We start from the raw sequence: 24,939 nt of genomic DNA, 5'->3' as shown, positions 1-24,939 counted from the left end.
GATTCTCCACGAAAAGAATAATCTAACCATTAAGTACATGGTACTACGAAAAATAACATAAACCCGAAGTAGTGGATACACAAACAGAAAATGTTCATGCAGTTACAAAACCTTTTTTTTTTTACTCGGTCAACAAAAATAGAATAAAAAGCGAAACTGTACAGGGACTAGGCTATATTAGCGCTAAGTCAAAAGGCTGCACGCCAATAAAACCGATTTAAAACGAAAATAAACCTCTCCAGGCCATTCGACATAATGAATAAAACCTGGCCTACCCTCATAAAACTCATAATTTTCCTCAGCCAACAAACAAGCTTGTTTGGCCGAGGCATCAGCTGAAAAATTAGCCTCTCTGTAGCTATGAACATAACTAATATTGTTGTAAAAACTCTTCGCCATTCTCCACTTCTGCATTAGCTGCCACGACAACTCTCCTTTTTGGAAAGCAAAAGTGCAACTCATCGAATCCGATCTGACGCATAGATTTTTAACTTTCCATCTTTGAGCAACAACTGCGCCATAGATAACCGCACAAGTTTCAGCATAGAAGTTGGTCTGCCAGCCCAGTCCAACGCACAAAATTCCCAAAACTGCCGAGTTAGAATCACGAAAAACTACACCAGAACCAGCTTGGCCCGGGTTGCCAAGTGATGCACCATCACAACAGATCATAAGCTCACCTGGATTAGGCGGCGTCCAAGTAACTTCAATTGGAACAGAGTGTTTGCAAGATCTATGCTTCACTCTAAAGAAATTTAAAATTCGCAAATCATCTAAGGCATTATACATGTGGCCCTTCATTCTAATTGAGTTATCACGAATTACCTGATGAACCCGTCCCTTAAATTCAAGCCAGCGAACTCGCATATTCACATAATAAGCCTTATTGCGCAGCTTCCATAATTCCGTAACTATTGCAAGATTTGCAACAAGCCACACATCATTTATCATCCTACTCCGCCCTTTTGCAACCTTGTAAGAGGCCACAAGATCTTCATTCGGTTTCAGATTAAAAATATCAGCTGCCCAATTCCAAATCTTCTTAGCAATTTTGCAATGCCAAGTAATATTGCAGTTACAAAACCCCCACACTCAACTAATTGTAAACCTTAACTGATTCTACATCTGGGCGCATGGTTTCATATTCTTGGTGAGCAGTTAAGGTTTCATGTCAACTCAAAACTGTTCAAATAACAACCCTCATATTATAAATTTGAGATAAACAAAGAGAAAGAAACCATCCAGAGAGGGAGATGAGAAAATGGGGGAGATGATAAATACTAATGGAGAAAGAATTAAGGGTTCATGGAGTAGAGAAGAAGATGAGAAACTAACAAAACTAGTAGAAGAAAATGGAGCAAGAAATTGGTCAGTAATAAGTTTAGGAATACCAGGAAGATCAGGAAAATCATGTAGATTAAGATGGTGTAATCAATTAAGTCCAGATGTGAAACACAAACCATTTTCATTAGAAGAAGATAGTATTATTATCAAAGCTCACACAGTTCATGGTAATAAATGGGCTTCTATTGCTCGTTTATTGCCTGGTAGGACTGATAATGCTGTTAAGAATCATTGGAATTCAACTCTTCGTCGTCGTGGTTATCAACTCGGAAGCGGTGGTGGTGTTTCTGAATCGGCGTCTTCTTCTTGTTCGCCTGATTCTGATGAATCAGCTAAGAAACGTCAATGTATTAGATTACCTTCATCTGGTTCGTCTCTAGATGATCAGAATAAATGTCATGATGTTGGTTCGGGGCAGATTGGTAACGGGTTAGTTACTTCTCTTACTTTATCTCCGCCTGGGAAGAGTGAATCTCCGGTTTCGGATCAAGTCGGGGTCGTGGTACCACGCCCACCAGTTGCAACAGGGGCGTACGCTGGCCAAAATGAGGTGAATGTGAAGGAGGGTGAAGTGCGCGTCAAAGAAGAGGATAGAGAAATTGAAAGAGGTAGAAGTTTGAAGGGTATGAAAGAGATGTGTTTGATGAGTATTATGCAACGTATGATTGCAGAGGAAGTGAGAAATTACATCAACAGAGTTAGCAAGTCTCAGGGACAGGGTCGTGGGTTGAATCATGACGGGCTAGGGGTTGATGCGGATCAAGATGTCTAATTCAACAACCCTTTAGGAAACTAGATTTTTCTTTTTTTCTTTCACTTCAGAATAACACGGTTCAGATCACGACCAATGTAATCTTTGTTTTGTGTAGGTCTTTTAAAAACAATAACATCAAGGTGCATTTGCAGTGTTAAAAGATGACCAGTTCTGTTGCATAGTGAATTTTGTTTGATAACCCAACATAACTTCCATACGAGACATGAAAATTTCATCCAGTAAAAACATCTTATTCATAATTTCCAAATTCCACCAGCTCTGTGCTTCTTAAAACTTGTTTGTGTAGAATTCATATTTGAGAGACTACTAAGGTCGTGTTTGGTATCCTGGATATCCCATCCTAAATTAGGTTATCCAGCAAAAAACTGTTAAAATGTGTTAAAAAGTGAGGTTAAAGCATCTCCAAGAGAAGGTGTAAAAAATCCTATGTGGATTTTTTATTTAATCCTTTTATTTATGAGGTCTACACATAGAGTAAATATAAGACCTCAAATCTTAAAAACCATCTCCAACCGTGAGAATTTCAACCCTTAAAGCATATCCTATGGGTAGTCCCCAAATGAAGACTAACTCTTTCATATGGAAGATGACTCCTTCATATGATCGAGTGAAGCCACTATGGGCAAAAATGAAAAGGAACACTAAACAGGGAACTTTCCCCCGTCAAAAAAAAAACACCTAAAATAACTACTTTAACGGGGGACTTTCCTCCGTCAAAAAAAGAAAAAAAAACTAAAAATCCTACTTAGACGGGAGACTTTCTCTCATCAAAATAAAAAAACCCTAAAAAAACTACTTTAACGGGTCGCCCGTTTGGTTCAAAAAGTTCAAATTTTTTTGACGGGGGACGGTCCCCCATCTAGTGTTTCACTGCCAACCACTCGTTCAATTGAACGAGTGCATGAACGTGTTTGGGGAAAAAGTGGGGTAAACACTACCCATAGGAGCCTCTAATCTGCCCAAATTGGTAGTGCACCCCTTCATTTGAAAGAGTGACACTACCCATAGGATTTGCTCTTAGAATTAAAAAAAAAAATAGTTAAAAACATGACGTGGAGGTGCAACCGGAGGTGTAGATAACATTTTCCTGAACACCTTCATATTTAAGGATTGGTCCCTCCTAACTTATAGGACCCTACTGTTGGAGATGGATTTATGCTAAATGGGGGTCTAAAATCTTATGTGTCACTGAAAATAAATCAATCTACCCTCTGTTGGAGATGCTCCTATGGTATTCTTCCAAATACCTGGGATACCTATATCCTCACTTGGGTTAGACAGTTATTTTCCTTTAAAATAAGTATTTATCTAAGAAATAATTATTTATATTAACCTATTTTTGTAGTCAAACAAACACAAATTAACCTAACCCAAGATATGATAGAATTTTAGACAAACACCATTAAAACTAACCATTAACAGGGTTATCATAAATTAAATTATGATAAACTTTTCCAGAATATGTTATCCCGTTTCCAAGCTCCCAAACAGACCCTAACTGGATACATCTCGCTTAAATTTTGCCAAGCACAAAAGAGCAGTAGAGCACACATCCAAAGCCCTAAAAATGGAGTACTTCCTATGAACTCCGCAAGTTGCTTCAGCCTAGGGCTGCACGTGGGCAGGTATGGGCGGGTATAAGCTAAAACCAACCTCGCACCTACAGACAGCGGGCGGGTTTTGTTACCCGCCCGCTACGGATTGGGCGGGTATGGGTTTAAACGGGTTTAAACCCGCTTTATATTCAAGTATTTAGAGTAACTTCTAATCTCCTTGATTAAGTGAGAAAAAAAAAACAAAACCCCCAAAATATTCATATCTAGGAAGTTCACAGATGAAGATTAAGTGTTGAATCTGTTGATTTTTCGATTGTTGTCGATTTCTGGTGAAGATTCGAAGTTGTTGTTGTCGATTTCTGGTGAAGATTTCTGGTAATTGTCGTTCTTAGGTGAAGAAGGAGAACTGAGGAGGAAGAAGAGGAGAGGCCGAACAGAGAGAAGAGTGTAGAAAGTGAATGAGGGTTATCAGTTATCCTATCTACTAGTATTAGGGTTTCATAATGGACGGCTAGGATTAGTTTTATCTAATGGTATATAATCTGCGGGTTTTTTGGGCGGGTATGGGCGGGTATTAGCTTAAACCAACCTCGCACCCACAGACAGCGGTTTTTTTTTTCATAACCAACCCCGCACCCACAACGGGCGGGTATGGATTAAAAACCCACGGATTTAACGGGTACGGGTGGGTTTGGGTATCGTGGGCGGGTCTTGTGCAGCCCTACTTCAGCCTAAGCTTAAATGTCTTTAATGGACCCAAAACATAAACTTTACCATGATACTGATATTTGACTCAAGAGACTACTGACTGTCTGGATACATCTGGTCTAAGTTCTACCAAGCAGAAAAGAGCACACATCCAAAGCTCAAAAGCTGGAGTACTTCCTATGAAGTCCGGAATGTTGCTTCGGTCTAACTTAAACGTTTTTAATAGACCTAAAACATGAAACTTTTCCATGATTCTGATATTTGACTCAAGTTTGCCGACAAACATTTCACAGGCAGCAACTGATATGACGAAAAATTGTATGCAATAGCAACCTCGTCCTTTGATAAAGTGGAACAATTGAAAGTTTTAATGCTGAAAGAAAGCAACCTAACAACCAAAATAAGACCCAAGAATTTGAACTTCATAATGAAGCGACGAGTCATCCAAATTCAAAACAGAAACAAAGACAGGCTTAAAAATCTGCATTCTGAAGTTGCAACTAACAGAAAAAATTCAGTTGAGACACTCAAATATGTGTGATGGTTTGATCCTCAAAGACAACTAGTGAAATGTATTGATAAGTGTGGAAAAGATGCAACTATCCTACATAAAACAAAGCCAGATTAAACATGTTCACAACAATAGACTACTACCATACTCTACACATGAAGCTCATTTTGGAGGATAAAATCTTACCGGCCAACGCAACACATACTGCTAGCTGCATAACTCCGTACTTAAAGCAACTGTAAACACAATACTTTCTGGTTTGGAGCTAAAACAGTCTAAAGCAGATTCAGGCAACCCATGAACAAAACAAGATTGATAGACCACATTGATAACATTTTTCATTTTATGTTGAAAGATAATTTGAAACCCCTAAACAACCTATCACACTAAACCCAAAAATCTATCTTCATTTGGAAGAAGAATAGAGAACAGGAGCAATAGTAAACATGACAACCCAACACACTTATTAAACATAACACAGTAAAGAAAGCCAATCATATCTGAAAACAGCTTAATAACTATAAGCTGAAAACTTAAAATGAGATGAAGAAAGGAACACTAAAAACTTGAGATTCATAAAATTGGTTTCCCTACAAATTATATTATCAATAACTATAACAAAACAAGATTCAACTCTCACTAACTTAAGTTAAGATGGGAACAAAAGAGATAAGAACTGACTCCGAAAATGAAAATAGAAATCCATCAATGTCCGTCTCTCTACTTAGATGTTTGATAAACCACATTGATAACATTTTCCATCACCTAAACGACCTATCACACTAAACCCATCTTCATTTGGATGAACGGAGACAGAGCTAGCAATTGTAAAAATGACAATCAAGCATACGTATTTGAAACACGGCAAAATGAAACACTACCATATTCTAAAATAGCTTAATAAATATAGAACGAAATGAGATGAGCAGAGGATAACACTGAAAACTTGAGATTCATAAATTGATTTCCCTACAGGTCGTATTATCGAAAACTATAATAAAACAAGATTCAACTCTCACTAACTAAAGTTAAGATGGGAACAAAAGATATAAGAACTGACTCCGAAAATGAAAATAGAAATCCATCAACGTCTGTCTCTCTACTTAGATCTCTGTCTCATCTTTCGTCGCTTCCTCTTCAATCTCCTCATATGCTTCTTCTTCCACTGAAAATCCACCCAAAAACAATGAAAAAATCGATCGTTACTTCGTTAGTAATGGAAATGAAAGAAAAAGAGAACTATTGAAAACAAAAGCAGCAACTAATTCATGAGAATGAAGAGATTTGAAGGAGGAATTGGAGATTTATAAATTAGGTTATCAGATTTTACCTTGGCTCTCATGGTGGCGACGGAAAATAAAACCTTAGTTAGATAATGGTGACGAGCTAGGGTTAGAGAACTATACTACCATTAGTACTCTTATAAAAAAAGGTAACAGATAAAAACTGAAATGAGTTTGAGATTTCTAACATAGGATGACAACTATACTACCATTAGTACAAGATGCAACAATATTAAATTTTCCTGTCAACTTATTTTTCAAATCCTCACACAGGTTGTTAACCTATGCACAATACCAGCTAACAGTGCATATCTCCTACACTACCTTCCAAAGCATTTTGATCCATTTTTAAATTGAATAAAACACCAAAATGACAATCACAATCACAATTCTCTATCCAACCTTTCAAATATCATTTGCAAGTTGATAACCAAGAACATAAAGAAAAAATCAGATGTGACAAAACAAAATTCTAGATCTAAAAAGCATCAATACCATAATTTAACACTTGACAGAAACACAAAACTAATTCACACGATCACACCAACACAGCACTAAACAAGTGGAACTAGCATCACAACATGAAACTTAACTAATGCTAACTCTTCCTGTCATACAAAATTTCCTCTCTTCACCAAATTCTTCCACTAATACAGTACTAAAGCATGTTGGTCTGCACCAAACAACATTAACAATCATAACATAGCTTTAAAAGTACACAGGGTAATCAACTGAAAACAATTAGCTTTAAAAGTACACAAGAAAGAGATATTACCGAATCGAATCAACGACCTGGGTTCAACCCAAGAAGCATATTGTTACCACCAGGAAGGTAGGAAACATTTGGACTCCTAGCCAATGTGGATGCAATCTCCCTTGAAGCTTCAATCCTCCTAAGTTCAATCAATCCCATACCAGCAGCAGCTGTAGCATCAGAAATCAACTTAGCGGAATCACTTTCTCCTTCAGCCCTAATAATAGCAGCTCTCCTTTCTTGCTCAGCTTTCATAACAACAAACTTAGATCTCTCAGCTTCTTGTTGAGCAACTTGTTTTTGTTCAACAGCTTTAGAAAATTCAGCACCATATGATAAATGTGTAATAGCAACATCATCAAGAACAATATTGAAATCCTTGGCTCTTTTGATCAAACTCTCTCTAACCAAAGCAGATACATGAGGTCTTTCAGTAAGCAACTGATCTGCATTAAATTGAGCAACCACAGCTTTCAATACTTCATTACCAATCGAGGGTAAAACTTTCTCATCATATTCAGTACCAAGGGTTTTGAAAATTGAGGGTAAAGATGGTACTTCAGGACGAGATAACAAACGAAGAGTTAGGTTAACCATCTGCAAATCTTTAGTACCAGAAACTGATGAGAAAGTATGGGGTTTAGTACGAATATCAAATATGTAAGGTGTTTGTAACCATGGAATCAAGAAATGAGTTCCTTCTCCTACTGTTTCATCAAGAACTCCCCTGAATCGATCAAACAGAACAGCTCTTTGACCACCATCAACTGTGTAAAGAGATGAGTTCACTGCTGTAGCACCGAGACCGAGAGAGAATGCAGCTTTAGCTAAGCCTGTGAGAAAGTTAACTGCCTGTGGATTCGCCATTACTCTCTCTGATTTTTTAGTTTTCCTTCTTCTCTATCGCAAAACCCTAACTGAAAATCAGGCATCTAGTTTGGTTAATAGTGCTCATAGCACGTGCCAATGCCTTGACTGATATTTCTAAAGAAAAACCGAAATGAGTCGCCGATTGGAATTTTCATAGAAAGATTAGCCGAGGCGGGAGAGCAAGCTAACCTGATAGTTGAGGCAGAGGCTCGAATCCCCCAATGACGTAAAGAACGAAAATCTTGCCAATAATGTTTTGAAGCCTGTCTCATTTTCCATGTCAAAATTTTCTGTTTTTCTATACCCATTAAATGTCTTGGTTTATCCGTAATGTTTTATAGTTCCTTTCTTAACGCATATATCCATTGCACACCGGTATATAGACCACGAAAAGGCTGGACATTAGAGTCTAGATGTAAAATAGAACGGACGTTAGATCCCGAAAGATCTACTCATATCTCACCGAGTCAGCTTTGAAGTCTACAAATATGTCAATTCTCTTTCGTTCTCGTTGAGTTATTGAGAACGATAGATAGTATATGTCGCTCTTTCGTTCACATCGAGTTCTAATAATTTTCCAAACACCTATTGAGCTCTCGGAACACCTATATTGAGCTGATAATGTCCTCTTCATTCAAGCGTCTAATCAAAACAGAAAATGAAAGCTTTGGGCAGATATTCTTGCACAACTTTGGTTGTTTGACGGGAGTACGAAGCATAAATGCAACTGAAAAGATAATAGTCATGATTGAAATATGGTAACAACACAAATGCATACCAACTTTCACTATCCTTGTGAGATCCAAACTTGAAAGCAATGAAAAATTTAAAAACCCAAAATTAAAGCAAACAACTAAACTGACTACAAGATTAAAGTGCTAATTTTGCTATCAGTGTATTTAGTCAATAAAGAGATCTTAATCTTACAATAAGACCTGGATGATCCAACTAAACCATTCTTTCTTAACACAACAAGAAACTCCACAAACAGATGCACCATTCTTTCTTAGAAAGACCAGACTACATACATGGCAGAGAAACATGCTTAAAATTTTCCCTCTACCAGTAAATGAACACTTGCTTAAATCCAAAAAGAAAGAAAAAAGAAGCTCATACGCAACACATTCAAAGCATTTACTCAAAGCATTCAGTAAATATCTTCTGCTAAGCCATAATTTTCACTCGTATCACAGTAGCCCCACCCACTAGTGCTAACTACTGAGACATTCTTTTCTTTGAAGCTTGATATGTTGGAATACCGCTTCTACATTCCAAAGCACCCAAGCAAACCCATAAGAAAAAGTACGCACATGCATGCTTCATTGTTTTATAAACTTATAAACTTAGAACATCGAGATCAGAGCATCATGCCAGATCATAATCATTTCCATCAGAAAAAACAGACCATAGGCAAATTCAATAACAGGAGAAGAAACAAATAAAACTACAAGTATTCAACCAATTAGGTTATTATGCAGAGTAGTCATATTCATGAAAAACTGAACAATCCACAAAATCCACAGTACCTAAGGTAAATTTGCACTAGCCATCATAACTTCTACTCCATATTACCATAATAGCCAAAACAATTGGTATTAGACAATATGGGCGTATAACTAATTGAGCTACTGAACTAAACATAATGTAACTTTACATGCTGGCAAGTTGTAATGATTACCTTATACAAGAACCTACGAACGAATTCTTCTAGCATGAAACAGAAGAAACCCACATCCATTCACATTAAGGTGACATTAACCCTAGTCATGCTGGCAAGCTATTACAATAAATGATTCTTCTAGAACAAAATAGCAGAAGAAACCATCATCAAATCACAATTAATTAAAGCAAAAACCATAAACACAATCAAATGAATCATAGATCTGAGACTGGATTATTATGTAAATTCATCAAAATCTGATTAAGATAGAATTCCTCCAAGTATCATAACAAAGATAATACCCATTGTTAATAAGTCGAATTCACTAAGATTGTATCAGAACTAACAATAACAACAAAACTTAACAACTCTAGATCCTCTTAGTTCAACTCCCACTAACTAAAGTAAGATTAAACAAAACGAATTAAGAACTAACTCCGAGAATGAAACCCTAGATGAGTGAAATCCTTCGTCATCTTTCTCTCTACTTAGATCTTTGTCTCATCTTTCGGCGCTTCCTCTTCAATCTCCTCATACGCTTCTTCTTCCACTGTATAACAACATACAAACAAACAAAGAATCAACAAAGATTTCTAAACGAAAATCAACAGCAAGTTCATGAAATAATAATAATAATACAAGAGATTTAGACTGAGAAGATGATTTTAGTTATTACCTTAGCCCTCATGGTGGTGATTGCAACTGAAACTTGTTTGCTTCTCTCAAAACCCTAAAAACGAAAACCAGCCAGGGTTACTGCGGAGAAGACGAGAGATTTGGAAAGGGTTTGCGATTATTTATACTATCGACTTAGGTTCCTGATCATAATGGACTTAGGTTACGTAAGAGATTCGTCTTGGCCCATTTCTCAATATCCGTAGAGCAGCACCAGGTTAAACAACATCTTCGATTGTGGCCATGGGGTGACCGTTATGTTTTGTCATAACAATTTGCAACTTTGCATCATGATGATGGAGTCCAAATTTGTGCACACCTAAAAAACGGGTGCACATTGCGGCTCTCTCCATTGGTCCAGTTTTGATATAAGCGGTTTCTGGTTTTTATTTATTCTATTTTTTATTTAATTTGCGTTAGAAAAGAAAACGATAACAGACTGAACAATTTTTATTCAATTAACATCACTTTCTTCCTTCCCTTTCTAAACTCTTTTTTATGTCTGCAAATTTATGGATTTTCCATACGCTAGACACCGTATATAAATAAAAGAGGGAAAGTAATATTTCTAAAAAAATCACATCGCATCTGAATGATATGAAAGAGATCATTGGTTAGGGTGTAATTATTTTATAATGTTCAAATTCATATAAATCATATTATAGCTAACATAATAGCTAAGTTAAATTTCGATTAAATTGGCAGAAATGTTTAACAGCAACAACATCATTAAACTGATAAAAATATTTAATAACGGCAACATCAATCTTTTAGTTACATTTTTTGGTCGATCAATTTTTTCAACCCAATTGTAGCCAATACTGAAAAACAAGAAAAGGTAAGATCGATTTGGTGGTTGGTTCAATCAAAAAGACAGATCCACCTGATGTTCTGATAGCTATGATATGACTAGATTATTCAGTTATCAATCATATAAGGTTAGATAGTGGTGATGATTAGCTTGCTAGACTATATAAGGTTTGCATATAAAAACCCAGACAAAATGGAAGGAAGAGAAAGAAGAAAAGGTATTCAGATTTTGGAAATTGTTGTCAACGTAAATTTAGGAAAAGAAGTAAAGTAGCAGGAAATAGAAACCCCTTATACAGAAATTGCACGAATGGAAAAAGCCGGAATGTGCACCCCGATTTTTAGGGGTGCACAAATTTGGACTCATGAAGATGAGCAACTTTACATCATGATGATGATATTGTCTATGATAATATTGTCTTTTTGTATAACAAATGTATAACCTTACGTTTTTTTATACAAACACACATTACAACTTTATGGTATGATAATGATATTGTCTTTTTGTACAGGTTGTGACTAGGCACGCATGCCGGCGTAAAATTTTTGCCATATTTTTATGAGATTATTAAATCTCTAGCCTACCCGATACTTTCTCCTTGATAAAAGGCTTCGGTTATCGGTTATCGAATGATATTGTCTTTTTGTATAACAATTTACAACTTTACGCTGTTTTATACAAACTTAATTATTAAATTGATTCCATCCTCGTAAAAGAAAAAAAAAACATTATTGAAAAAAATACTGTAATAACAAAATAAAATAAGGTTGTAAGTATTCATGTTATGACATTAAAGTTTTTCAAATCCAGTATGATAATCCAATTTCAATTATACATTGTTAGGTTTGAAACATTAGATATAATCCAAACAAGTTATTTTTTAACGATTTAAGGGTTCAAAGCAATTTAGGATAGTCTGAATCTTACACTCAAATAATTGTGTTAGCTGGTTCGCACAATAAACAACATTCTACACCAATTTTTCAAGCCTTTTAATGGTTCAGAACAATAGATATGTTGTAAAACGAATAAAAGCATAAAAGAAAGTATGGGGAGAAGAAGGAGAATATTTTATTCATAATATGTGTATGAAATTACATATCTTTAAGCATTTATTCATGGGGATAAGAGATTTGGAATCCAAGTATAAAAACCCTAATTTAGACACAAGGGTGTCATAGTAAACAAACATTGGTTTACAACGCTCCTCATGATGACCACTATGTCTAAGTTTTTACGAACATACCAAAATGGACGAGCATGTAAAGACTTTAAACAGCATTGGACACGCATATGCTGCCTCGTTAAAACCTTGACAAGGAAACCACAAAACCATGACGGGGAAAAAGTATACTCGGTAAGTTCATTCAATGCGCCTTCTAATGAGTACTCAAGTGCAATCAGGTCGTATTGAGGCGCCCTCTGTCGAAGAATTGAAGGGGAGACTAGATAAATGAGTTTACGAAGAACTTTAGTGATTCTCGTTGTCAGAAAATTTCAGAAATGCGCACCTTAGTAAAATCGTCATAGAATCTTCATACGATGCCTGGTTTTGATGGTTGACCCCCAGCATTTTGACTAGTCTATAGGTATGTGTTCCCTTACACATACCTACATAGTACGAACTAAGCATATGCTCATAAACTATTTTCACAAATATGTTTGGCATTGCTACAACTCTCATAAACACTTATAAGACAACATTGTTCACTAAATCACTATGTGTTTTGAATGATAGTTTAAGTCTTGAAAGTTAATGAACACGATTTATGCTTGAAAGTTCAAAATGCGTATTTTCTAATATGAACTATCATTTTACACGTTTCAAGAACCCTAGACCATAGTGTATATTCTTTCATGTAATTTCAAGACAAACTTCTCACATGCTTTCGTGAATTCCTAATAAGAATTTCATCTAAACTGAGAAAGTGTTTGCTTGAATCTCAAGTTATCTTAGCTTGAATCCAAAGCTACTTGGAGTCGTGAAAGTATATACATAGAAAGACTCATGCAGTAGGATTTCTCAATCCCTGATACTTTTTTGTCCTAGTTGCTTACTAGTGTCATCCTCTAAAACCTAGGTTTCCTCTGAGAAACATAATTATGTTATGACTTAAAGACCTCACTTAGGGATTTGTGAAGCCAAGTCCGACTATATTTTACCTGATAGTTCGTGTATCTTGATCTTGTTCTTATTGATCTTCGAGAATCTTGTTATCTCAGACTAGGAACGAAATAGATAAAAATCATAAAATTTTGTTCGTCTCAGACTTTGTGATTCATCAAGATGGAAATCTAAACTCTTATTTGAATTGTTTGGATTATTGTTGAGAGGTGGTTAGTAATCCAGGCTTCTCAGCTAATTGAGTGTAAGTATTCCGGATTCATAAGTTTTGCTGGACTTTGTCTGTTCCAAACAAATTTCCAAACCCAGATATAAAGATCAAAAGGGAAATCAAATAGGCTTATTTTTAAAGGAAGATTGGTATAAAATTCTTCACTTATGTTGAATAAACTCTTAGGCAGTAAAGGACGTCAACTAAGGGAATCAATTGCGTAGAGGCTTGCAAGGTTCAAGATACATAAGGAGCACAACTGCAACTGAATTGCTTGGAGGGTTAATTCGGTTTCATCTATATTCCATTTTGAAGTCTGATAGTAGGATAGCGTCTGTAGTATCTTAATACATCTTGGTGCTCAAAACTGGATGAGGTCCCGAGGTTTTTCTGCAGGTGCATTTTTCCTCATTAACAAAACTGTTGGTGTCTTGTGTTTTTCCTTTTCCGCATTATATTTTTAAAACCTTTTATAATATGATTAGCATGAGTAGTACACAATCAATTTAGATAGTTTAAGTCCTTAATAATTGTGATCAATAACGAGACTTGTTCTTGTTGAATTCGTATCTTGAAGATAGATCGCAAGTTTCGTACTTGTTAGAATTCAGATCCGCTTGATTTGGACACGAGTAAATTGATCTTGGATACTGATTTTTGAGATCGTCCAAAACACTTCACATAACCAGGTTCACAAACTTCTTAATCTAGACATATTGATTCCGGAAGAGAAAGAGAAAAAATATATATATATACATATTGTTCAAGGATCTTAATTTAGATTTACTTGAAATTAAATTCGTTTTGTCCATACAGGTTGCTGAATAAAACAAATTGGTGGTGTACTTGGTATCCTTTCATTTTCATACTTTTTCACGTGTATGATATTCGACGTCATAAACCATTACCATTATATAATATAACATGGACGATGAATTATTACTTCTCCAATATAATACCACACAATCTAAAGAGCTTGTGTATAAAACTGTTATATAATTTTTCATAAACATGTTTTTTTTGTGTGTGAATAAGGCATTCCATTAACCAAATGAGACTCACATTGAGTCATGAGTTACAACAATAGGAAAAAAGAAAATTACATAAGATAACCTAGAGTAAATAACATTACTAGCTATAACTACTACAAGATTAAAACAAATTAAATTAAAATTACATCTATAATTTTTCAAGGACACGGAAATTCTTCGTTTTTCGTTGGTACCCGATGAGCTGTCTTCTAATGATAGTAGTGTGCATGTATCGATGAGCGTATTTACTTGTGATAAAACTATCAATATGGCATCCTGGGCCATTATAGTATCACGAAAGATAATAGAATTGTTACTCCGACCTATATAGGATAAAGAAGTCCTCATAATGATTGAGAATGGAGGTTTAGTCTTTCCTGCAATCGAGGGTTTGTTAGAACAAAATTTTATCCCCGAAAAAATACAATCTTTGTGGTCGCGATTTACAAAACCAGACAGAAACCATACATTACCAACATTGATTTCAACATCATGTTGTTTCAGAGAAGCTTTCAAATTCCTATGGTAAGATGAACTAGCGATGTAAGTTACATTAGATCCTAAAATTACATAAATAGTTAAGACATAAATCAAATGAAAAATTACAACAGGCATAATAATGAGAAATGGCTAGATCTGGGGTTTAAGGATTCAGTGAGCCAAGGGTGGGAAAAATTTCTTTGTTGCCGCAACAAATGGAACTATTACTTTACTCTACGGGGCTTAATTCAATCGATAGCAAAAAAAGGGAAGAATAATGTGAAGTGGCCCGGCCCAAAGAGAAAAAGATCCGACCCATCAATATTCAACCCATCAACAATCAAACCCTAAACAACAAAGATTTTTCAGATCTCATCAATAGCGGCTAGATATAGAAACATAATCATGGAAGAAAACCAGGGATGTTAAGCATAAGCAACCTAAGTGAAAACATAATCAAATAACTACCTCAATCTTAGAGGAAACAAGAGAAAGAGTTCTGAAACATTTAAGAAATTGAAAGATTAGATGTAAGAAATCAAAATCCATTGAGAAACAAAAAGAACAAAGAAGGATTAATAGGAAGAAATCGACGAAGAAATAATCAGAAAGGGAATTGTTCCTTACTAAATGAAAAACCTTTTTAAGAAAAACCTCAAATGCAGTTTTATGTTTGGTGAAGAAACAGGGGAGAGAAAATAGCTAGAGACCAAAGATAAAAAAACCAATATGAGGAAGTTTCATCCCTTAATCCATAAGAAACATAGAGGAACCACAGATACAGATCCAAACAGAAATAAAAACAGCCTAAGCAGGCAACTTCGACTGCAGGAATAAGTGTTTAACAATACCAAATTTGATCCAAGATTAAAACAAAAACCTCAATGACTATTAAAGAGATGAAAAGATATGATAAAAAAGAATCCGAATATAAGTAAATCAGATAAACAAATCAAGAAAAAAAAACAGAGAAATCCTTGCCTAAACCATGATTGGATCAGCCCAAAATAATACTCAAAAAGTTCCATATGTAATACCATCTCCTAATCCACCACCACTCCTACTGATAAAATCATGGTTAACCCTAGATCTAACCTAGAAACTACTCAGCCATGGAGGATGAGTTTGAAGAAAAAGCTTCAAAAGAAAAAAAATTATTGAGAAGAGAGAAAGAGTCGTTTAAGGAGAGAGGAAATAATATCTATATGATTGTATTCCATAAACATTGTATAAACAAAAAAAAAAAGGTATAATGAGAAGTAAATGTTTAGGATGTATTTAGATTATAATAAATTACTTAACCCATGGACACTTTTGTATCTATACCATGTTGTCGCCTATTGAGTAATTTCAATCCAAGTCAACATTAATCTATACAACGGCAAAATAAGAGTAGCTCGTGTTATAAAATTCAACCTTATAGGTATAGTCGTACAAGTAAGAGGAGGGATCCAATGTGAAAAGATAAGATTACCCAAATACACCACAATCTTTTATTTATCAACTTATAAGTCCTCTACCGAATGTGATTGTTTATGGAAAAAGTCGAGACAATACGACAATTCGGTTCACACTTCGTGTAATCGTCTGTGGATACGAGATCAAGAAAATACAACAACAAGATCACTTATGTGATTGACTATGGATACAAGATCGAGACGATACGACAATAAGATCACTTCGTGGTGTTCAATCTGGATTAGGTCCCAAGGTTTTTCCTGTATTAGCAGTTTCCTCGTTAACAAAATTTCTGGTATCTGTGTGTTAATGGTGGTTTTTATCTTAGGGTTAAAATCGTAAAACAATACAACTGACATGGCGTCACTATGACCATTAGCACATTTATTGAATCGATCAGCATGCCTACGTAAGAATTACCAGGGTACCTTTTTTTTATGTGTCATGTTCCACGGCAGAACCCTTAACATTGACCGACATCATCTATGCCAAACCCTAATTCTCATGTTATCGCGCCAAGGCATGCCAACCATGCCAGCCGCACCACTGTGCCAATGGAAAACCATGCCAGCCGCACCACTGTGCCAATGGAAAACCATGCCAGCCACATTTCCGCGCCAAGGCATGCCAACCATGCCAGCCGTAACCACTGTGCCAATGGAAAACCATGCCAGCCACATCTCCGCGCCAAGGAATGCCAACCATGCTAGCCGCACCATGCGCTAATGGCATGCCAAGCCAACTGCACCTTGCCTTGGTCCCAACCATGCTAGCCGCACCATGCGCCAATGGCATGCCAAACCCTTGGCCCCACCATGCCAAACCAACCGCGCCTTGCCTTGGCCCCAACCATGCTAGTCGCACCATGCGCCAATGGCATGCCAAACCCTTGGCGCCGCGATGCCAAGCCAACCGCACCTTTCCTTGGCCCCACCATGCCAAGCCGTCCGTACCAAACCCTTGGCCCCACTATGCCAAGCCATCCGCGCCATTGGCCTTGGCCCCACCATGTCGGCCTTCCCCATGCGGCTACCAAAACGAAGGCGTGCGACGATCAACGACCAACTTTCATCTTGGATGCAAGTCCTAGCCGTCCAAGGTCGCCAAACAACGCATGGTAACCTTTGGCCCAAAACCCTAGTTTTGGCCACGCCAAACCGCGCCAAGGCATGCCATGCCACACATGTGCCAATGGCATGCCAACCACCTTGTCGCGCCACACCATGCCGTCCTTCCCTATGCGGTTACCAAACCGAAGGCGTGCGACAATCAACGTCCACCCTTCAATTCTAGATGCAAATCCTAGCCGTCCAAGGTCTCCAAACAACGCATGGTAACCTTTGGCCCAAAACCCTAGTTTTGGCCACGCCAAACCGCGCCAAGGCATGCCATGCCACATGTGCCAATGGAATGCCAACCACCTTGTCGCACCATACCATGCCGGCCTTCCCTATGCGGCTACCAAAACGAAAGCGTGCGACGATCGACGACCACCCTTCCATCCTGGATGCAAATCCTAGCCGTCCAAGGTCGTCAAACAACGCATGGTAACCTTTGGCCCAAAACCCTAGTTTTGGCCACGCCAAACCGCGCCAAGGCATGCCATGCCACATGTGCCAATGGCATGCCAACCACCTTGTCGCGCCATACCATGCCGGCCTTCCCCATGCGGCTACCAAAACGAAGGCGTGCGACGATCAACGACCATCCTTCCATCCTAGATGCAAATCCTAGCCGTCAAAGGTCGCCAAACAACGCATGATAAACTTTGGCCCAAAACCCTAGTTTTGGCACGCCAAACCGCGCCAAGGCATGCCATGCCACATGTGCCAATGGCATGCCAATCACCTTTTCGCGCCATACCATGCTGGCCTTCCCTATGTGGATACCAAAATGAAGCCCTGCAACAATCAACGACCACTTTTTCATCGAAGATGCATATCTTAGCCGTCCAAGGTTACCAGCTAACGCATGGAAACCTTTGGCCCTAGTTTGGTCGCGCCTAAACAAAGCCAAAACCCTAACTTTTGGCTACGCCTAAACTGGGCCACATTAAATCCATACTAATCATACTTTCATGCCACTGGCTACAAAACGAAAGGTTGCAATAATCAACGACTACCTTCCTCTTAAGATGTAAAATCTCGACCGTTGAAGGTCACCACCGAGCCGACAAGTCTTCCAAGCTCAACTTTCCAGACAACAAAAACATGCTACAGTTTTCCACGAAAACACTCGAGACATCAACATATGTCACAAACTGGGGGATGCTCATTGGGTATTGGTTTGGCGGTTTACAGTGTGCGGCGTACACTACGCTCGTTATAAGAAAGTGTCATAAGGATGGGGCGGTTAGTAAATACAGGGAGTAATGGTGAAACGCTTTCTTTTATGGAACATCAATTCCAAGTGTTACCGGTTACCACCTCCTCCCATTTACTCACCCGTTTTCCATTTCTTAATGAAACCAGAGTACGTTTCACTTCGACTTGTATAAATAGGTATTACCTATTTCCACCGAACAACAAGTTCTGGTCAGGAGCATACAACACTCAGAAAACATTTGCTAGCTTTCCAATCTGTTAGCTTCCCACTTTCTGATACAAGTCACAAAACAACTACTCTTTCAGAATCAACTATTCTGGTCTCAACACTCTCTTCGCTTCCCTTCCCAAAACCAACCCTTCTCCTCCTCTTTGTGACCGAAGCAAGTCTGGAACGGCCATTTCTTGGTTTATGCCAGATTTGTACATATTGATCTCTCGAATCTAAAGTACTCCCTTGCAGTACATTGTTTAGGGTTTAGACTCGTTTCTCACCCACACGCCCAAAATTACCAAAATCAGCAGAAACCGTTTTCACTCTCAAACACTGTGTTATTTCTTTTCCGCATTATATTTGTTTATATAATTGAAATATCACAGGTTGTATGTAGTTCAATTAGTTGATAAATACGACTTTGTTTGTTGGATATAACTTGATTGACACTTGGGCATTGGTCTTTGGTACCGTCCAAGTTATGTCTCATATCAATCAGGATCACGGATTTCTATCCGTTCGATTCGTTGATTGCATTGAGAAATAGAGACAAATCTCTTTGATATATCTCTTAAGTAAGCTTGCTTTTAAGTTGGTGCTCTCAAAATTATATTGGATTTTTAGTCCATACAGATTAACAAATGAATTATTGGGTGTGGTTGTTATATCCCGCTTTTCAATTTTTGTTAGAAGTAAATTTACCCAATTCTTTTGAAACAAAGTAGAGATCATCCTGTATCTTTCTAATTTTACAACTCCTTTGCATATGACCTTTATCTCCACAGTAGTAACAATGCTTATTAAAAGGAGTGTAAGTTTTAGGATTACCTTTGTGAGATGTTCTGGTCTTTTGCGCATACTGATTCTTAATATTTGGAGACTCAACATCATTACTTGCAGAAGTGTTCTCTTCTAGAATCTCACTTGAGCTCTTTGGTAGAATCAGGAGCTTCAGTAGGTTTAGGTAGATCCTCTGGTGCGAAAGAACTTGCAGCCTTTACAAATTTTATTTCTTTGTTGTTTGTAGAGAATTGATTCCTTCATATCCCAAGCCATGCATATCACCATGACTTCTTCTTGTTTCCAACAAATACGATAAATTTATTGTGCTATCGTTGATCCTTTTTAACTTTGCAACTTCCTCTTCCAGAGACTAAACTTTGTCAAGAGCATTGACAAGGTCAACCTTAAGAAGGTTTTCTTTGGAGAGAAAAGAATTCTCTTTTTCTTCACACATTAACTACTGAGAATTAATCCTTGATTCAGTTTTAGCAAGTTTCTTATTCAACATATAATGTTTTTTGCAAAGATTCTCATAATCAAGAGATTTGAGTTCAGGCTTTCTTTGCTGTCATTAAAAAGATATCGAGCATTCTGATATCCAGAATAAAAACCAGAATTTTTTTTTCTCAGTTTCCTATTTCTCTGCAAAAAGGAGCAAGAAGTCCAACAACATCTGAGGTAGATAGCCTTTTTGTAGTAACAACACCTAATATTGAAGAGAATACAGAGGTATCTTGTTCTACATCTTTTGAATAATTTCTGAGTCACCGTCATCGGAAATTTCATCAAGTTGTTTTTCAAGGAAAGTTTGCCAGTCATCAGAATCTTCATTACACTGATCAACTTGTTTAGTAGATTCACAGGATATGACTTTATTAGGTATTGATTCTTCACATATGATTTTTTCATCTTGTTTTTCGTTAACTAAATCATTTACTGGTTCAACTGTGATCATTTTGATTCAAATCTTATAGGTTGGATCGCACTAAATACAGATTGTTAGATCTTTTCGTATTTGCCTGCTCTGGTACCAATTGAAAAGACGAGGGTACCGAAATACACCACAATCTTTTATTTATCAATCTATATAGGTCCCCTACCGAATGTGATCTTCTATGGACAGAGTAGAGACAATACGACAATTCGGTTCACACTTCGTGTGATTATCTATGGATACGAGATCGAGACAATACAACAACAAGATCGCTTGTGTGATTGACTATGGATACAAGATCGATAAGATACGCAACAAAGTGTGTACTTGATAATAGGTTCGGTAATAACAGAAACTCTATAAGATCAATTTCAAGTATTACGGAGTTAACGTACTTATGTATTTTATTTAATTATAATAACAATTATAATGTGAAAAAGCGGAGGTCTAACAACCACACCCAATATTTCTTTTAGGCAATCTGTATGGACTAAAATTCCAAGAGAATCAACTAGACAGTCAGACTCAATCAAGGAAAATATATCCAAGAGTTATATCTTTATTTCTCAATGAAATCAGCAAATCAAACAGATAGAAATCTGCGATCCTGATTATTATGAAAAACAACTTGAACGGTACCAAAGACCAATATTCAAGTGTCAATCAATTTCAATCAACAACCAAAGGTTGGATTTACCAATTGATTGAACTACGCACAACCTGTGATATATCAATTATATAGAAAATATAATGCGGAAAATAAATAACACAGACACCAGAAGTTTTGTTAATGAGGAAACCGAAAATGCGGAAAAACCCCGGGACCTAGTCCATATTTGAACACCATACTGTATTAATCCGCTACAGACTCTAGACCACTACAAATTAGCTTCAGACTGGAATGTAGTTGATCCCTAACCAATATCACACTAATTAAGGTACAGTCGCGTTCCTTACGCCTCTTAATCTCAGCAGCACTCTATGCACTTGATTCCCTTAGATGATCTTACCCACAACTAAGAGTTGTTATGACCCAAAGTCGAACACTTGATAAACAAATCAGTCTCACACAGAAAAGTCTATCGAATAGATAAATCTGTCTCCCACAGAAATACCTACGAAGTTTTTGTTCCGTCTTTTTATAAATCAAGGTGAACAGGAACCAATTGATACACCGGTCTTATATTCCCGGATAACAACCTAGTAATATCAATCACCTCACAATAACTTAACTATATGGTAGTAGAACAAGTTATTGTGGAATCACAAAGAATGAGACGAAGAGCTTTGTGATTACTTTTTATATCTTACCTATCGGAGATAAATCTCGAGCAAATCTTAGAGAATATAGTACTCAATACGATAGAACAAAGTAAGATCAGAACACGCAACTACAGAAAAAATAGTTGGGACTGGCTTCAGAATCCCAATGAAGTCTTTAAGTCGTTAACATATAATGGTTTTAGGAAAAACCTAGGTTAAAGGAGAATGGACTCTAGTCGGAACTAGTATCATACAGGAGGTATGGGGATTAGGTTTCCCGATTGCTAGAGTTCTCCATTATATAGTCTTCAAATCAGGGTTTGGTAACTTTGGAACAAAGCAATCAATATTCACCATTAGATGAAACCTGATTTAAGATTCAAGCTAATATATTTCCACCGTTAGATGGTCTTAGCTTGTTACACACAAATGAAATGTACTTTCATTTGGATATGGGTAATTGTACCTAAATGTGTATATTGAGTTGGCTCAATAACTAGTTAACCGAAGTTAGCCATATGAACACTTTTCTCTTAACCATGTTTATCTTAACACTTCCAGATCATCTGATAATCAAATGAATCTAATAGTGTTACTCATAGAGTTGTTCACTTGTTTATATTCTCGTAGATGTATACAAGACACGATTGAAGCAAAATCATATTGATTGAAAAAAATCAGTTCATGAACAATTTATCCACGGTTTGCAAAGATTGCATTCCTTAATTTATAAATGTATTTGTTCATGAGTATGAAATCACACTTCAACGATTTAAGAATTTGAACCACTTAAGTTTGCGAACGGGTACGTGAACTTAGGTTCCAGAAATTGGCCACAAGCCTACAGTTTGCAAACGGGTACGCAAACTTTAGCTCCGGGCCGAACTCAATTGAAACTGTTTCCGAACGGGCACGCAAACTTGGTTACCGGAATTCAATAGTTAAATTAGTTTGCGAATGGGTATGAAAACTTAAGTACCTTGACTTAAACAATTGAATAAGTTTGCGAACGGGTTTGCAAACTTCTGGTCCTGAATTCCTTCAAAACAGTTCGTACACTAAGTACACAAACCGTAATGTATCTAGACATGGGTTTTAGATCTTAACTCCAATTTCAATCATTTAAACATTTTTAGAAGACGAAAATAGCTGTCCCACACAAACTATTATCTTATAAGCAATTTTCAAGTGATCAAATTATCAATATGAAACATTTTGAGCCTACATCAAATGATTGTCTCACACAAATCATGTAAGATGTTACCAGGTGATTTTCACATGATTATCTTTTGACTTTCGTCAAGAATAATGATGAACGTGGTTAAAGCAAAAAGCTTTCCAACACATATTTCGAGAAAGATATAAGCGAGTTAAACTCAACTCGAAATATCAAATGTGTATAATGTAAAGTCTATATAGCTATACGACTTTTATCTCAATAGGGGATAGAAAAGAATAGACTTCTGAGTGATAGATTAGTTCAAGTATCCACATACCTTTTGTTGATGAAGTTCCACAAGCTACCCTTAGTAGTTCTTCGTCTTCAATCAATGAACGTCGTGAAGTCTAAATCTCAACTACACATTCTATCCTAATCCGCGACATAGCTATAAGTAGACTAGAAATCAAGACTTATAGTTTTGACAACTAAACTTGACAAACAAGCTTGAGATAGCAATGCTTGCGAGTTCAACCGTTCAGTGCTCTAACATAATGCGGAAAACAAAGTAAAATACACAACAAGATTTTGTTAACGAGGAAACTGCAAATGCAGAAAAACCCCAGAACCTAGTCCAGTTTTGAATACTCTTGGAACTAAGACATTATACAAAATATAATACCAACTTTGTATAGTTGAGACCAAGCAGACTACCCCTAGCTACTTAGTTCCCTCACTATTCCGGATGCTTCGAATTCTAAAGTTACACACGTGAATAACAAGTCCTTTGAATCGTATTCCAAAAAACAAAGGAATAATCTTTTTGGTAACTACTCTAATCAATCTTGCTAAAGATATGTGAGTTGTTGACAAATGCTCTTATGTTTATTAATCTAATAAAATCCTTTGTTTGGTTAGATCAATCTATCTAATAACTATCAAAATAGTTAAGTTTAGATTCGCACTCAATCAGTATCGATCTCAAGGAGAAACTATAAAGTGATGCTGATCTCACGCAACTAATCAATCATATCTATCAAAGATAAACTTATTCGAGTTGGATCCCCACGATCAAGGTTTGTGCACTAAATCCACAAGATACGAAAACTAATAAGAATTCTTCTTCGTCTTTAAATATTATATTGCCTTCAAATACCTGCACAACAATAATTGAATCCTCTTGTGATCAATCACACACAGAACGAAGTCTTCTAACAATGGATTATCACAAGATGTCTTTAGATCTAACAACAATTTTAAAGATCTCGTCGATACGTGGATCTAGTATGAGTGAATCTTATACCAGAAGAGAAGATTCTCAAGATTAAACAAACTAGGTGCAATCAAAGTTTCAACAACCGTTATTCAGTCAAATCAAATCGAAAACTAATAACACTGCAATTATCTAGTTTCCCATCAACGGTACTCGCAGAGATTCCTGATCCCACAGAAGTGTTTTAATGAGCGGTCGTACGAGATTTCACCTAATTAGAATACTTTGCTATCTGAATAGACGGCTCCACCAGAAACAACAACATATGAAGTTTTCCTGGCTCTTAGGATAGTTTGCTAGAAATGCAAACTTAGGTATTTATAGACCAAGGATTTCTGGATACCAAGGAATTTCCAAAAACGAAAAATATTCTTAAGATATGCAATGAATTCCCAAATTCGGTTTTTCTAATTCCAATAAATGTAGTCTAATATTTTCCGAAATCTCTCATAGAAAATCTCCAACTAGTAAATGCACATTACTAATTTTTATTCTCTAAATATATGCATTAATTGTTGGTAATTAAAGCATATAAAACTAAAAACCTTAGTTAAAAGATTCTCAATTTATTTTGGTACAAGATCACCTTGAGTACCAAGGAATATCTTTGAACAATAAATGATAAAATTTAATGTTCATGTTCAAAGTATGTTGACATCTTTACGCATATCCTAATTCCGAATCTACACAAGTTCATGAAGAAAATATGAAATTCATGGAAAAACAGATTTGCATCT

The 24,939-nt window shown here is 36.6% G+C and overlaps 2 protein-coding genes and 1 long non-coding RNA gene across 3 annotated transcripts; 1 reads left to right on the top strand and 2 right to left on the bottom strand.

Moving 5' to 3' along the window:
• The first annotated feature begins 1,262 nt into the window (after positions 1–1,262).
• On the top strand, positions 1,263–2,168 carry LOC113338358 (transcription factor MYB73-like). Its single transcript, XM_026583795.1, has one exon. It carries the CDS (start codon positions 1,271–1,273, stop codon positions 2,114–2,116), a length of 846 nt encoding a protein of 281 aa, XP_026439580.1. The 5' UTR covers positions 1,263–1,270; the 3' UTR covers positions 2,117–2,168.
• Positions 2,169–5,801: 3,633 nt separating this feature from the next.
• LOC113338953 (prohibitin-3, mitochondrial) lies at positions 5,802–7,895 on the bottom strand. Its single transcript, XM_026584347.1, has 2 exons — positions 6,953–7,895; positions 5,802–6,059 (listed from the first exon to the last, which is right to left on the bottom strand). The coding sequence occupies exon 1, from the start codon at positions 7,796–7,798 to the stop codon at positions 6,962–6,964; it is 837 nt and encodes a 278-aa protein (XP_026440132.1). The 5' UTR covers positions 7,799–7,895; the 3' UTR covers positions 5,802–6,059; positions 6,953–6,961.
• Positions 7,896–9,674: 1,779 nt separating this feature from the next.
• Positions 9,675–10,274, bottom strand: LOC113339030. Its single transcript, XR_003354930.1, has 2 exons — positions 10,138–10,274; positions 9,675–10,011 (listed from the first exon to the last, which is right to left on the bottom strand). It is a non-coding gene; the product is annotated as an uncharacterized LOC113339030 (long non-coding RNA).
• Between the last annotated feature and the right edge of the window lie 14,665 nt (positions 10,275–24,939).

This window comes from Papaver somniferum, unplaced genomic scaffold, assembly GCF_003573695.1.
Source record: "Papaver somniferum cultivar HN1 unplaced genomic scaffold, ASM357369v1 unplaced-scaffold_19, whole genome shotgun sequence".
Taxonomy (NCBI): Eukaryota; Viridiplantae; Streptophyta; class Magnoliopsida; order Ranunculales; family Papaveraceae; genus Papaver; species Papaver somniferum.
This window is presented reverse-complemented; position numbering and strand designations above follow the sequence as displayed.